The sequence below is a fragment of the Lates calcarifer genome, linkage group LG13, assembly GCF_001640805.2.
Source record: "Lates calcarifer isolate ASB-BC8 linkage group LG13, TLL_Latcal_v3, whole genome shotgun sequence".
NCBI classification, from domain to species: domain Eukaryota; kingdom Metazoa; phylum Chordata; class Actinopteri; family Centropomidae; genus Lates; species Lates calcarifer.
This window is the reverse complement of record NC_066845.1, coordinates 6,382,211-6,397,586: the sequence shown is the minus strand read 5'-3', so window position 1 is coordinate 6,397,586 and position 15,376 is coordinate 6,382,211. Positions and strand designations below refer to the sequence as shown.

The 15,376-nt window shown below is 40.5% G+C and overlaps 2 protein-coding genes across 2 annotated transcripts in view; both read left to right on the top strand.

The window, feature by feature from the left end:
- Positions 1 to 5: 5 nt before the first annotated feature.
- fbxo4 (F-box protein 4) lies at positions 6 to 3,815 on the top strand. Its single transcript, XM_018675152.2, has 7 exons — positions 6 to 306; positions 965 to 1,239; positions 1,334 to 1,554; positions 1,858 to 1,933; positions 2,030 to 2,202; positions 2,327 to 2,553; positions 2,646 to 3,815. Exons 1-7 carry the CDS (start codon positions 148 to 150, stop codon positions 2,736 to 2,738), a joined length of 1,224 nt encoding a protein of 407 aa, XP_018530668.1. The 5' UTR covers positions 6 to 147; the 3' UTR covers positions 2,739 to 3,815.
- A 6,197-nt stretch (positions 3,816 to 10,012) lies between these two features.
- ghra (growth hormone receptor a) overlaps positions 10,013 to 15,376 on the top strand; it is a 30,761-nt gene continuing 25,397 nt past the window's right edge. Inside the window, 1 exon segment of the mRNA XM_018675127.2 lies at positions 10,013 to 10,399. The gene's annotated coding sequence lies outside the window, so the exon portion shown is untranslated.

Below are 15,376 nucleotides of genomic sequence, written 5' to 3'. Positions count from 1 at the left end.
TACAGTACCCACAATGCCGCACTTCAGCCAGCAACGAGGAAGTATGACAGGGAAGGGAAAACGTTACACTCATCTTGTGTTGTCTCTGCCTGGGTTGACTGTAGTGTGTTTTTCTGGTTATTTCATTATTATCACACATCAGACGTCATGGCAGGAAAGATCCAGCAGCTAAGCGAGTTTGTGGTGATCCGCAGCCTCAAGCGGTTCAGAGACACATATTTCCCTAACAGTGGGAAAGTTGACAAGACGCCTGTTAAAGACACGGGAGAAGAAGAGCCACGGCCGGGATTTCTGGACAGTTTACCGGTGAGGCAATCGCGAGTCATTCGCGGGGATATTTTATTGTACTATCTAAAAAAAGACTGAAAAATGAAAAGTCATTTTTTAAAAACTTCGTGTATACATCACATTCATCATTGTAGGAAGAAATTAAACGTTTGTACCCGTTCGACTCTCTTATGTCGCCTTACAAATGTCAAAAAAAGATTCTCACATTACAAACGGGTTAAACTGCCAGACGTGATTCAATCAGATGGTAAAAAGAAACACATTTTGTTTCAATCAGATCAGTGTATTCAAGAACACTTTGTACTTGACCATACGTGGTACTTCCTCCCTCTACACTTTATCTGGTGACTTACACCAGATTCTGTTATTACACAAATCACAGTTAGCTTTTTAAATTTTCACTTTGAGTAGCATTATAATGCTTTTTATGTTTAATGCTTTTTTCCTCTTGTGTATATTTCTATTAATGTGAGATTTGCTGTTGTTGAATGTCCACTGTCTCCTGCCTGTCTCCATGACACTCTTCTGTTTTGTTATCCTTTATTTTTCTGTTAATTGTGCAGACTAAGCAATAAATCTGAACTGAAACTTCTTGTGTGCATCCAGAATATGGAATCACTCGTTAACGGCCTTAACTATAGAGACAAATGTTATTTATATATCCTCCCTCCTGAAGGTGGACCTACAGTTCCTGATCATGACCTTTCTGTCTCCTGCTGATATCTGCTGCCTGGGAGCCACCAGTCGCTACTGGAGGGCCATGGTTAGAGATCCGTTACTGTGGAGATATTTCCTGCTTAGGGACATGCCATACTGGCCCTCCATTGATCACGTGACCATGCCCCAATTGGAGCTGTTGGAGGCACCGCTAATCAATGAGGACGAGAGCCTGGATGACAGAGAAGAGGGTGAAGACAAAGGGATGGACTTGAAATTTGACTACATGTCAGAGTGGGTATTTTTTTTCTGTTTTCCTGTATCAGAGCTGGTCAGTAACGGTTGGACAGAAAGTTTTTTGACTGCTATTTTTTTTCCATCGCAACAGATATCTTAAAGGCTGCCCATCCTGCAGACAACAGTGGCTTCCATCACGGCCAGCATATGAGGTTGTGACTTTGTTTCTTCAGTCTTTGGTGGCCTCATCTGAACCACGTTACGCCATGTTTGGCCCTGGCATGGAGCAACTGGATGTCTCTTTAGTCACAAGGCTCATGCATGCCCCAGATGTACTTCCTGTGTCGGGCACTCCACACAGACAGATAAATGGTGAGATAACTTTGATGTGGAGTGCATGGTCCTGTTCTCAAAAGCCAGCTATTCATAAGATAAAAGTGGTTGTCATCTGATAGTTGCATTCCCAGACTATATTGCTGAAGTAATTCCAGTATTGCATTAATGCTTTTCATACAAAGACAAATTGGGAAAAATTATTGATTATCTTGCTTAGTAGGGTTATTTGCCAACCATTAGGTGGCAGTGTTGGCCCATAGATTTATTTAACTAGTTGCTATCAACCAAGATACCCCAAGAATATAACTAACCTTTGTAATCAACCTTCTTTTATCCTAGGTATCGGCTCAGGGATCAGTTACATTTTCAACAACCAACACAAATTTAATATCCTTACTCTGTACTCAACCAATAGGTAAGCACTTGTATTTGAAATTATCACAAGTTGCATTTGTTTATTATCTTTTCCTGCTGAGAATATTTACAGTCCTTAAACTTTGTCTGTTTGCAGGGCAGAGAGGGAAAGAGCCAGAGTGGAGCAGCAGAGCATCAGTAATAAACTTTTTACCTTAGAAGGAGAAGATGACTCAGGTTACCCAATCTACAGCCCTGCTCCTCAGGTCCAGCAGGTGTGCCAGGTGGTGGACGGTTTCATCTATGTAGCCAACGCAGAGCGTGGGATAGGTGAGATGAGATGCAATGTGTACCTGCAGCTTCTGCTCTGCTGCCGCTACCATGTCACATCATGTTTGTTGGTTGTTAAATGACCAGTGTAGGACATTTACATTAGCAAATGTGTTTCAAACAGATGGAGGAAGGTCAGAGGTGTCTCAGATTCGGGCTGTGCTGAGCTCTGCTGGGGGTTCCACATCCAGGCCTCTGCTGGTGCTCTCATGTATCTCCAGAGAAGAACCTGAAGCGATTAGGACCACCAAGCAGCAAAATAGTGCACACGGAAACACCACCAGGTGTCGAACTCCCTGTGTTGACATGGCAAAGGGACTCGGCCTACCACAACTGGATAACCCCTGGATGGTAACTTGAAGTCTTCCACTGCATTTATAATCATCCAATGTGGATTTGTGCAGGTTTTTAACCTGTGTTTGTGTTTTCTCTTTCATAATCAGGTGCAGGATACAGTGGCAGAATCCCTCTCAGGTCTTCTGGATGGCATTTCTTGGTTGCTGAGGTGCTCTGGAGTCAAACTCCATGGTAGCTAATTCCTTAACTCCAGCTGCTGCCAGATGAATTAAAACTACAGACCTTGTTGGTGCATCATCCCAACACCAAGACACACTATGGTATTTCCTTAGTAATGTCTGCCACATGTATAACTGAATGTCTCAGGACTGGAGCACTGCCAATGAAATTGAATGAATTGGATGAAGTGATGGATTGCTGACTATTAATGGTCTGGGAGACCTGACAGAGACCCTGTTCTTACGTACAGAAGGAGCCATATGAATATGAATTATAGCAGGATAGAAAGTTATACAAACACCTGGGAGGTTCACAGTAACCCCACAAACTGGTTGTGCTGAACACTAAGTTCTATGGAGCAGGGCAATAAATACCTTACTTGAAGGTATGGTAACAGTAACGTAAGAGCACTGTATGTTCAGTGCAGACAAGCAAGATCACACATTTAAACAGGTTCTAGAACTAGAAAATAAATGAGAAAAGCACTAACATCCACTGTGTAAAAACTCACTTTCACAATTATTGGTGAGCTGCTTTGACATTTTTCAAGTTTTATTAAACTGTCATAATGTCAGTACTTGAAAAATGACTTGTGTTAAAAACAGTTTCTGTTTGTGGAATTAACGGGGTTTTTTTGCCAGGAACACTGGTTGTTCTTTTACTTGTGACTTCATTTATTTATGGTTTGGAGTGTGTGCCAACAGCCATCCTGCAAAAAAGTCAGCTTATATAACTTGTAGAAAAAAAACACGGCCCTCTGATCAATGATTTGCACTCACACTACTGCAAGAAGATGTGGCTTTTAGAGCCTTTTAGAGCCAGAGTAATATACAAGCAATGGAATTTATTTACTTTATTTTAAAGACTTTGTGTTTATGCAATTAAAAGCTGTTGCACTTTGATAAATGGAGAATACTTTTCTGATTTAAAATGTTTCTATGTTTATTTGTTGCCACAATTACTTTATTTACAATGTCTTCAGAATTACATATTACATATAGGTTTCAAACTGAAATGTCTGTTAAATACCCAGAAAATTATTGTTAGGTAATTACAATGACAAAACTACTCTAAGTACATGAGTCATATTCTCTCTGTTTTTTCTTTTCTTTGGTCTTCTTTTTATCTCATGCACATATTCACAAGTTAAAAACCTTGTGAGCAGTGGAAGCTATTTGCTCTCTACTCAGTTAACTAATATGCCACACTTTTGCCCTGTGGTTCCTTTCCTCTGAGGTCAGCACTGGCATGTAAAGTTGAATTCACATCTGTATGTCAGCAAGTGTGGAAGAAGATCCCATTCTGGCCACCAGGGTGCACTGCTAGCGACTGTGTGAATCAGTGCTAGGTTATGTGAAGTTCTACCTCTCTAACTGCCTTTGATTTTTTTTTCTTTGAAAGACATGTACAGTAGCTTTCTGACATGTTTACCAAATAAGAAATCCAGGCAAACTGAAGCTAGATTATATATTAAGCTTGCAACCAAAGCCCAATCACAAAACGTAATGCGGTAAAAAGATACAACTTGCCTCTCTTTAAGAAGCCAGGACTGTTTGACTGGCAAGTGAAAGGGTTCCATGACAACGGAGACATGAAATGTGAGAAATAACACAGCATTACCATTAACACAGCAGGAGTCCAGATTTCCACGGCATTATGTGTTTTTTCAAAGCTTTCAACTGCAAATAATTCAAATGCACAGTCCTAAAATGACCTGAGAATCTGTCTCTTAATAACATAGGCACATGTTATTCTGCAAGCACAAACCCACATTCAGACACTCATTCTTAGTCCTTTTAGATTCACATTGATTGGAAATCATTCAATAGCACTCTTCATGTCTATTTTTGCATGCCTTGATTGTCTAAAACTGAATTGCAGCACAATTTGTGACACTTAAATCACTCTTTTAATGTGTTAAAGTTGTGTTTGTCCACTGAAAATGACCACCTGTTTCATATTCACTGTCTCTGGCGGCGGCATTCACCTGCCCTAATAGCAGCAATAGGATCATTTTTACAGCATGTGAGACATGACAAGATAATGTGCTTCACTGATGCTCTTTTGTTCTAGTCCCCTAGGTAACCACAAATCATTGGCGAAAGTATGTTCTATCCATGGCCCTTCCATCAAAAGGTCCCTTAGTCTCAACAATCATTTTCATAGACATACAGATTTAGAATAGGACCATGATTGGTGCAATTTAGGTGCATTAAGCTGAGCTGAACACTGGTGAAGCGGAGATTGATTCTTTTTCTTTTTTTATCCAGTGAAATTTTAAGGGAAATGATGGAGGGGGCTGTGGTGTGTGTCGGTGTGTGTGTTTCTGTGAGCGAGAGACAGAAACTGACTTTCCATCTCAACATGAACAGGATGTGTATCTCTTTGCCCCTCACTCTACAGTTATTTACCTACATTGTGTGTTTATATGCCAATGTATGCATGTGTGCATGCATGCTCATGCTGACACACTGTCTAACAATGAAGGTGGACCACATAAAAAATGGCATATAAACCATGGGAACCTGTTTCTAGGGCAGGTATGCAGGGAATAACATTGCTTAATCCTATGTTATTACTCTGTGATCCTGACAGAGCCGAAAGAGGTAGGGACCTACCACTGAACAGGACTGGCGCTGACAATGTGGATGAGCATGTGAAGTGGTTACAGTCTCAATGAATGAAGAAGAGAATGAAACCACTTTTATGTGAATGTATGCTAAAGAAAATAAACACGCATCAGAATTAATGAAGTTACCGTGGGTCTGAAATCAGGACGTGTTGGATCCACTGCTGGAACTTGCTGGGATAGGATATTTTCAAGGTCTGTTTATTTAGACTACAGACTGTGGACCATTAGCACACATCTCCACATAATGGTGGCTTGGGTTCAGTGGGTGGGGGTTCCTGGGCCATGTTTTGGAAGGGTGAATGAGTACCAGACCGCCAGCTGCCTCTTGTCTTCCACAATCAAAAGGGGCCTCTGGGATATGATGTCACGAGGAAGAAACCCCCTGTTTACTGACCCGAGACAGTTTACAGATGCAAGAAATCTGCCACATTATGAGGACAGCTGAAGAATGCCATGCATGTGAGATGTGTATTGAGTCATTAGGTTGCAGTGTTATGGAAATACTAAGTATATACTAAGTATATTTTTACCAGATTTCATAATGAAATGAGTAGATATTAGTTTGCACATCTGTGCTTTAAGCTTGGGTCAGTGCCATGGTTTAATGAGATGTGCTTGTGTGTGCGAACAGACTTGAATAAAGTTCAGTTTATAATGTTCTTCATACAGCCTGAGGCAATAGAAAAAAAATAATCAGCAATATTACACAGACAGTCTGTTTACTTAAGTAACATGGAGAATATTTTGGTAGAGATATTTCCTGTATATTCCCAGAGCTTTTCCCTGCTCAATGAAACTTAAGTTTTCTAGCTGTTGGACATGTATAATATATCATTTTATGCCAGTAGTGACCTTATTTAAGTTGGTTTACGTACAGCTTTTCAGCATCTGTAGAATAAGTCAAATATTGAACTTGGAGACCCTATATTTGCCAGGTAGTATAGTTGCAAAAGTGTCCCTTTTTTTTATAAACATTTACAAAGAAATTAAATAGAAACATGCTTTCTGATGAGTACATATTATTGAAAACACAGTTTGTGTGCACCTATAAAAACTAGGTTGGGGTGGACACACTAAAAGCAACAGTACAATATAAATCTGACTACTGTTGGCTTGTTTGTATTAAGTCTTTGTTGAAAATATATCTGTGATTCCTGAGGTTGTAGTTCACGGTGGTGTGGAATATGCATTGAACTGCATTCATGTCAGTTTATTAAAAAGTACAAAGTAAGGACTATTAATCCAAAGGACATTTGTTGCTGTGTCAATATATGTTTGACTTGAAAGAATGAACTTGGCTCTAAACCCTGCTCAAAGGGGCAAATACAGTAATCACAGCCACCAACTCTGTCTCGCTGTCTTTCTCAGACTTCTTCCTTCTCCATCACCCTCTCCATCTCCTGTTGTCCCTCTTCATCACCTTTGTCCCATCCCACTCTTTTCACTCTCTCCTCCTTTCATTAGAGTTAAGTCCCTGATTTGTATTCTGTGATAACAGCCAAGATTAAAGTAGGCATTGAAAAAAAAAAACATCATTTGCATGATGCATTCACTGATTAGGCTAAGCGTCCCTCTTAATTGTGTTGTTTTGCACATGGTGGAGCTCTCATGCTGATACTCTGTGGATCTAACTCATCCCATGCAATCTCGCCAGTTCACTTCAATTTCCTCCCTACTTCACTGCATCCATCTCACCTACCTCCTGCTGTCACATATGTGGCGGGTTGGGGACTCGTAATACTGGATTAGGGTTCAGAACTGTTAATAGTGAATTATCTGTGGATCACTTTGAGCCTCTCAACAGCTCTGTAATAAAGAGGATATGGAACCAGCAGCACACTGATATGTCCTTATATTTGCTGTCGTTGTTATTTGTGCTTGTGTTTGTTTGTTCGTGTGTGTGTGTGTGTGTGTGTGTGTGTGTGTGTGTGTTCCCCCTGTAGCCATTTCCTCTCTCTTATCCTAATCCAATAGGCAGCAGGGTGCTGACACAGTTGTGAATGGCCACACTTGCAATGTGAACCCATACTAAATGCATTACAGGTGACCTGGAGGGGATGACACAAAGGGCACTCTTTCATTATGTGGAAAAATAAAAATACACAGCCAAGCACAAATAGATCTTACATGGCTACTGAATGGCATGCTATACTGCAGAGAAACACTTATGGCTGTGACATACATTGCCTAAAGCAACTACGGTCAGTTAAAGAGCCTTGGAAATTGAAAACCACAGAATCCTATGAAACAACCACTAAAAAATGTTATTTTAGAACTAATGCCTTGATTCTGATGAAAATATATGTTTGTCATATTGTGATATTTGTCATATTTCAAAGACTTACAATTTCAGTAAATTGGAGATTGGAAAGAAATTAGAGAGCACTGCTCCGTGTCATTTAATATAAAGCATCATTTGTCTCAAACTAAAGCAATTCATGCTTACATTTCCAAAGAAAACACCTGCTGTAACGGTGGGTTAAAAAAAAAGTGAAACAAAGAGCAAAGAGCACAGTTTTGATGGTTACTGTAACCACTGAGGGCGTAGCTGAAGGGGTTAGCTTGGAGGCAGCAGCGGGCCAACACAGTGGCATCAGTCTGTGAGGCCAGATGTATTGTTCTGTTGTCACATTCAATACAGCATAAGTCCACATGATCACTCAGAGCGGACAATCACAGGAATGAATATTCCATAACAAAGGAACTAATTCAATGGACGCCCCCACTCTCCTCCAATCAGAGCTCTCTGTCCCATAACTGACCAGTGCAAGGACATGTTCAGGGGGTCATTTAATACATACTAATTGTTGGCTAATCGCAAGTTTCTCTTTGGTAATTGATGTCACAGAGGGCTTCAGGCCCAGTGAAAGGTAAACAAATTAGAGTGACTCTGATATTGCTTGCCTTTACCTTTTGTTTAAACATGAAGCAAGGTAAAGGAAGTTGTTGTGTATAGTGAAAGACGCTACACAACACTTGTAAACTTCATTAAATATATTTCTGCCATAGTTTTCTTCTGTGTGCTACAAGTTATAAATTACAGTATTTGTACACGAGAGCAGCCCTGGTGTCTCATCTGGGATTTTTATGTGCACTGCGGCCAGATGACTTCGAAAAGCCGAGCCATAACTCGTGGAGCTTGTAAACGAAAAGAGGACAGGGATATAAAAATACAAGGACGGCTGCGCTTGGTATCAGACAAGCCAATTCCATTTCTCCCCCAAGCCCCCACTCCCCAGCATCACAAATAATGTCAACACAGCATCAGTGCATTGGCAGGAAGAAAAAGGGCACTGAGCCAAGAAAATACATACACCCAGCCCTCCTCTGTCTCTCTGTCAGTGCATAAGTCTGCCTGTTTGTCTCCCTGTCTTTGCTTCTATTTACAGCTGACAATGCTGAACACTGTAGGGGCTTCTAACCTGTTCTCATTTCCTACTACTACCATGCCCACTCACTGTATGCCTTCAAGTGGGATATTTTGGAGGCTGCATTAAACTTGTTTGTGTGCAATTTTATCATAGGCAAACATGATCTCACTTCGTCTGTGTGAGTGTTCACTGTACTGTTAAGTGAGGTAAGTTACAGCAGGATGCAGCCCTGCAAAATCACTGATGGATGTTCACCTTGTGATGATCATCGATTGGAAGATAAATCATGACAAGCAAAAAACAATAACAAGGTCCAGACAGGCATATACATACATGACGGTTTCTGCGTCGATAAAAAAAAAAAAAAAGCAAACCAGCAGGAACAGCTGTAGGTGCAGGGGTTTGTGTGTGTGTGTGTGTGTGTGTGTGTGTGTGTTTCTCACGTGTAGGGGCGGGCCCTCCATATTAATTGATGTGCTCTTGTTTTCCAGGGTGGGTGGGGGGTATATCCATTGACAGCTGAAATTGTGGGCGAGCCTCTCGTGGCGTCACTTCTCCAGTGGTACCCTCCACGTGAGCCCCTCAAAGGATATACTTTTCAGGCAGACGAAGGCCATTCACAACAAGCTGCTTGTAATTCTCAATGAATGTCATTTACATACAGAAACAGGCTACGTGTTGGCCATTCGAAGAGTGTTTCTGAAATATACTTTGCACATATGGAAGTAAATAAGTATGCGAGGTTGAAAGTTCGCAGTTTTTAGGGAACTAGTTTGCTTAGATTGAAGTTTAACCTCAATTCAAGAGATAAAAGCTGCGGCCTTACTGGAAAAATAAAAATAAAAATACATGGAAAATGATTTATGTACCAAATACGGTAAACGACTAACCACAATTGCTCAAAAGTAGTCCTCTCTAGTAAGCGATTTAACAAACCACTGATGGGCCCGTTACAAGGGTACAGTCCTGAGGGCGTCTAGTCAAGTTCAGACAGCAACACTGTTTTTCTGCATTTTTGTCACAGTGTGTACGCCTGTAACATCTAATATTTCAATATGCTGTCACAGGTTTAAAATGTGAATATGTTTAAACAAGATTTAAAAAAACAAAACAAACTATAGTATAGGGTATGGTATTTTTAATATGATGAAAAAGCCTAATAGAATGTTTATTAGTGGCACACTGAACTGAAAGCGTGGCACCAAGCTGGGGGGTTTTATTTTGGAAGTTTGGCTCCGGCAGAGGCTGTTTCTCCCTGGTTATCGTCTCTCTGTGCTCATCGTGGAGCGGATTGCTGGCGGATGAGGGCGCTTCACCGCCATGTGAAACTCACTCACTCTCTCTCTCACACACACACGCACACACACACTCAGCGACGTAGTGTGTGCAAGCCCACCGAAAAGTAGGGCTTGATGATGAACTGAGCAGCAGAGAAGACAGAAATCGTCAGTAGAAAACCGGCGCACAACCCGATCCAATGACTCGGGTGATGTGAAGAAAAAAAAAACCAACAAAAATAATTTACTACCGGAGCGATTTTAACTCGGGCCGAGCGAGCTGCAGTGAAGAAGCAGGACTTTTCGTGCCTGTTGGTGTTCACGTTTGGCCATCAGATGAGCAAGTTCTGAAAAGTCGATCTGCGTCTTTGCAGTTTTTCCAGCTCGAGACCTCGTTATAAGTAAGTCCGTGTATGTGTATTTTTTAAAGCGTGCAATGCATCTTTTTGTGTTCACGTCTCTAAAAACTCAGTTTTAGGAAGCTGACGTACGACTCGAGAAACTTTGCTTGAAATGACTTTTTTTTTAACCGCATCAGGCTACTCACTGTCAAATGCTTTTGACCAATCCAAAACTTTAGCACGCCTAACGTGCTGCTTGACACAGTGCACGCTGTTAAAAGCCCGCTATAAAATCACAGAAAACTTTAGGTTGTTTCAATCCCACTGCAGTTTGGTGATGCAGTATAGTAACAGTAATAGTTTGGCTCTCTGGGGATGGGATGAAGTGACAGCAGTGGTTGGTATTGACAGATGTAGTCCATTTCTATTTACCTAGTAAGGTGTCACTCCCCTTAATGATAGTTTTATTTGGTGATTAAACAACATAGTGATAATTATCAAATCCTGAGGGAGAAACAGAATCATCTTGTTGAGACCAAGCTTTTAAATGATGAAGTATCCAGCTGAAACCAGAATATTCCAAACTATTCTGTCTTGTTGCTTGGCACAGCCTGATGTATTAATTTATGCATAGATGGAACTGAGTTTGGCCTGTGATGCTTCACTGACTATAATATGCCTGTTGATGCATAAGGAGTGCAACCATGATGATTTTCTTTAGTGATTAGCAATATGTTTTTCAACTATTTTGGTCTGTTAAATCACAAACAAGGAAAAGTGAAAGTCAGAAGTTGCCATGATGAGTTCATGATGACTCCTTTGAAGTGCTCATTTGGTTTCATCAACAGTCCAATAACCCCAGAGGAATTCAGTCTGCGATGATATGAAACTGGGAGGAACTGGAGCCAGCTAATGGTCAGGATTCATATTGAATAAATGACCAAATGAGTAAAAATATGTTAAACAACATTAATTTAGTGTCTCACTAATTGTTTACATGCCACATAACTAAAGTCGTAGCTCTTTTAGTCAGAATGATTACCACCTGATTCTGGCTGCAAGAGTAGTTTTAGAGTTTTGTGTTTTTTCCCCCTTCATCTCTGCGTTGCATTTCTGCTAATTGCTTAGTGATTTTCAAAGCTCTCTCATTTCAGCTTCTCCTCTCAGCGTCTTTGCTCTTGTCAGTGATTGCCTGACTGTTGCACTGACTTCGGGAGAACACCTTTCCTGCTCTGCTGTTTTAATTAGGAAGCACACCACACAGTGATTAGATACAATGTGTAAACTTAGCCCCTATAGAGGGCCTTGTTCAACACTGCTGCTAAAGGGATTTTTTTTTTTTTTTTTAAAGGCCCTTCACCCTCATGGGTTACATTTTGTGACTTTCTAGAGTTTTAGTGATTCAGGTTTTATGTAAAAATCATGTATACTTAAATTGTTTTTTTTCACCTTGTATTGGGATAATTAATTTCTTTGGAGAAGGTTTTATTGCACTGTTGAGTCTTGTGTATTCAGTTGTGATTTGTTTATTAGCTTGGCAACATTGCTTTCTGCACAGTCTTCCTCCGTAATGGCCTCAGAACATTCTTTTTATCTAAATCATATCATGCAGCTATGCAATACTGCCTGTTTACTACATCCACTGGATGGCGTTAGTTTAGATGCCTATTTAAAAACCATAAGCAGTCTCTCTCACTGTTTGCTGTGTGTGATATTGTGCACGTCAGCAACACTTTGTCTTTAAAATGGCACCTTTTGATAACATTCACCTGAATATAGCTGAACCATGTTTAATGGGAATCGTTGTTGGAATGCTTGCTCAGTAACTATTAATGCTGAGAAAAAGCATGATGAGGGACATGCATAATGGCAGCCATTAAAGCATCCACCAGGTAACAGAAGTAAGAGATGTTTTAATAGATGAGGCGAAGAGTTTTTAAGAGATTTTAGTTCCATCAGTTTCTCTCTCAGTGTTTGCTACACTCACACATACAACATTAAGTACAGCTGTTATGTTCTATACCCTTTGACAGCTCAACAGCTCTCTGGAAACCATTAGATTTTACACGCATCCATGTGCATTTGGTCTTCAGTGATGTGCACAGTTGTCAGGATATGTGTGTGCGCGTCTGACGAAAGAGGGAGAAACTGCAGGATATAGAACAAATTAGAGGTGCACATCTATACTTAGACCTACAAAGGAACAAGTGGGTTCATAGAGAACTTTCTAGATTCTTTTAAAGAGGATTGAACTCTGCAGCCTTAAGCACTTAATGTTTGAAACACAATAAATCATCAAAAACTAAAATACAGGTAAGTTCACCTGGACTTTCAGTTCTGATTAGTTTGAAGTAATCATCTCTGAAATGATGGCAACCACTGACAACCAGTTATTTAATCAATGTCAAGCCACTTTAACAAATGGAAAAGTGTAAAATTTGACCTCACAGTTACTGGTTTCAGTATCTTAGACAAACTGTTGCATGCCTTGCATGTACGCACACAGAGAGCAGACTGCTGCAAAGCACACATTTTCCACAAAGATCAATTTTCAGATTTGTACAGTGCACACTTGTCTCCGTCTCTGCTGGACTCAGTCTCTTGCTTGTACTCTTTACCTTTCTTGTTCTTGCCTCAGAATACACACACACACACACACACACACACACTCTCTCGATTTTCTTCATACACACGTGCACAGGCGCACACACCCACTCTTTCTCTCTGTCTTGCCTCCCACACGCACAGATTGTGGCAGCGTTTGCAGATGTGTGTCCTGATCTGCTTCCAGCAGAGGCTCTTCTCATGCCAGTGTGCTGACTCTGAGTTTTCCACTCTCTCTTATGAAATAAGAGTAGGAGACATTAGAGCCATCCAGTAGCCAGATCTGAATGCCTGAGAGCACACACAGACACACGTGCACGCAAGTTAAAAATGCATACAGCACCAGCTTGTATACCCTCTCTGTATACACACACACACATAGACATATACACACGCTCTAAACACAGGTCAATGAATCTATGTAAATACATCCAACACAAGTACAAGGCTGTGAGGAGCAGCTGGCTGCTGTAGTCTTTGGGCCTCACCTCTTGTCTGAACATCTCTGCCAACATGGACTCTTCCTCACCAGTGTCTGGGTTAACATGCAGGCTCATGTTGAAGCCCGTGGTATGTTTACTCAAATTTTGTTTATTTTAAAGAAAGAGGTTACTGGTGAAGGGATGAGTCTAGGGCAGAAAATCTATTTGATTCTTGTGTAACTATTGAGAGACCCAACAGTGGACCTTGGACTACTTCGTGTATGTGTACTCAGAAACATGATTATTTTGAAACGATAATGTTAAAATATAATCATTTCCTTCACAATATTTGTGAAATAATACATAATGGTTGTCTTACAGACATACAGTATAGCCTCATTGTGCTGAGGCAGAGTGATTAAAGATGCTCCATGAAATTATTTTAGTTGCCAGATGCTTGGAAGTTGATGGAGTAATACAGTTAAAAAAAAACACAATTACACAGTTGTTTACATTTCAGTCCAGTTTTGTGTAATATTGTCAAATGAAAAGAAAACCTTAATTCAGAGAAATCAAAGTTTTCACACTGTTAGCAAGAATAGGTGTGTGCCCACCAGGCAGAGCACGACATCTAAATGGTTATCAGTGTGCTACAGTGCCTCAGGCTGCCTCCAAGCACATCACTTTTCAGTGGTTTCAGTCTTTCCTATGTAGCCATTTTGTGAGTGCATTGGGTCAGACTGTTTTGATTAGTACTTATCAGAGGCAATAACACTTTTCACAAACTGACAAGACCCATTAGAGGAGCACGCAGTTTAAAGTTGGGTGATGTAAGAAAGCACAGGGGCTGGATGTTAAATCCTCTTGGTAAGTTTTTGTTAGTATTTTGTTTTGTTTTTATTATTATATGTGCATGTTTTCCCATTGGAGCTTAATGCTACACCGCTGGCTAGCTAACGTTTGCACATTTTACCCAAAGCGCTTGTTCCTACTCCCCATCTGTGGTTTTCCACCCATTAAAGATGCCTTGTGGCGTCACAAACTCATGCTTTATTCATATGGGCTATATTCCATGATTATAGTTGATTGCCTTTGGTTCCAGGCTATCAGACCCTGAATAGCTGGGGATTTTATTAAGTAGGTTTGGCTAGTAATTCACTGTTTGGTTCCAAAGTAATTAACAAGGTCATACCAAATAAATTCACGTCCTCCTTTAATTCATCTTTAGTCTTCAATCAGCACCAGTGAGATACGCACTTTGAGCTTGGAGCACTATGGTATTTGTAGTGATAGATAGACCGCAGTGAATGAGAGAGAGGGCCTAAAGAAAGGAAGAAAGGTGAGAGAAAAATCAGGAAAGCACTAATGGGATGTGTTACATTCACACTTAATGTGCTCAAAGTCTTAAGGAGTCCCTACACCCCCTATAGTCACTGAGGGGCTAATGTAGTCTTGTATGTCTTTATAACATATGATATTTCTGAAACCCCGTTAGACTAAAGACATAGATCAAGTGATGGATTTATAGCTGCAGCTTTATCTCAGAGGTCCCTAGACTCCCTCGAGGACCCATAGAACCATAACAAAGCGAAGCTGAATAAAAAGAATATCTCAGTATAAGAAACAGTGTGTCTATTGGGAAAGGTGAAGGTACTGGGTTCAAAATATTATATTACAGCTTTGTGTGTCTACAACACCCCACTAACTTTTGCCTTTAGTATCCATTTTGTTTGCAGTGCACCCACATTTTATGTGTACATTTAATCTTACAGTCGTAAATGGAATTACTTATGAGTGAGCATGTACAGGTTCTATATTTTGTGGCCCTTAAAGTGCACTAGCAGCAAAGTTGGAGGTTTATTTCTGGTCTTATTGTATGAGTCTCATAAAATCTTGGTCTTGAGTCAGACTGAATGTTATCTGTTTTGAGGTAGGTGTGTCAGATCTGAGGAATCTTAGTGTTATGATGGAAATAAAAAACGTATATGAAGAGAGAGAGAGTGAATCCGTT

What these genes read in the sequence shown, in the direction of transcription:
- fbxo4 (XM_018675152.2), top strand. Translation starts at nt 148, where the DNA reads ATGGCAGGAAAGATCCAGCAGCTAAGCGAGTTTGTGGTGATCCGCAGC. An exon ending in AAATTTGACTACATGTCAGA is followed by an intron (nt 1,240 to 1,333) that starts GTGGGTATTTTT and finishes CCATCGCAACAG; the next exon opens with ATATCTTAAAGGCTGCCCAT. An exon ending in AACTGGATAACCCCTGGATG is followed by an intron (nt 2,554 to 2,645) that starts GTAACTTGAAGT and finishes TTTCATAATCAG; the next exon opens with GTGCAGGATACAGTGGCAGA.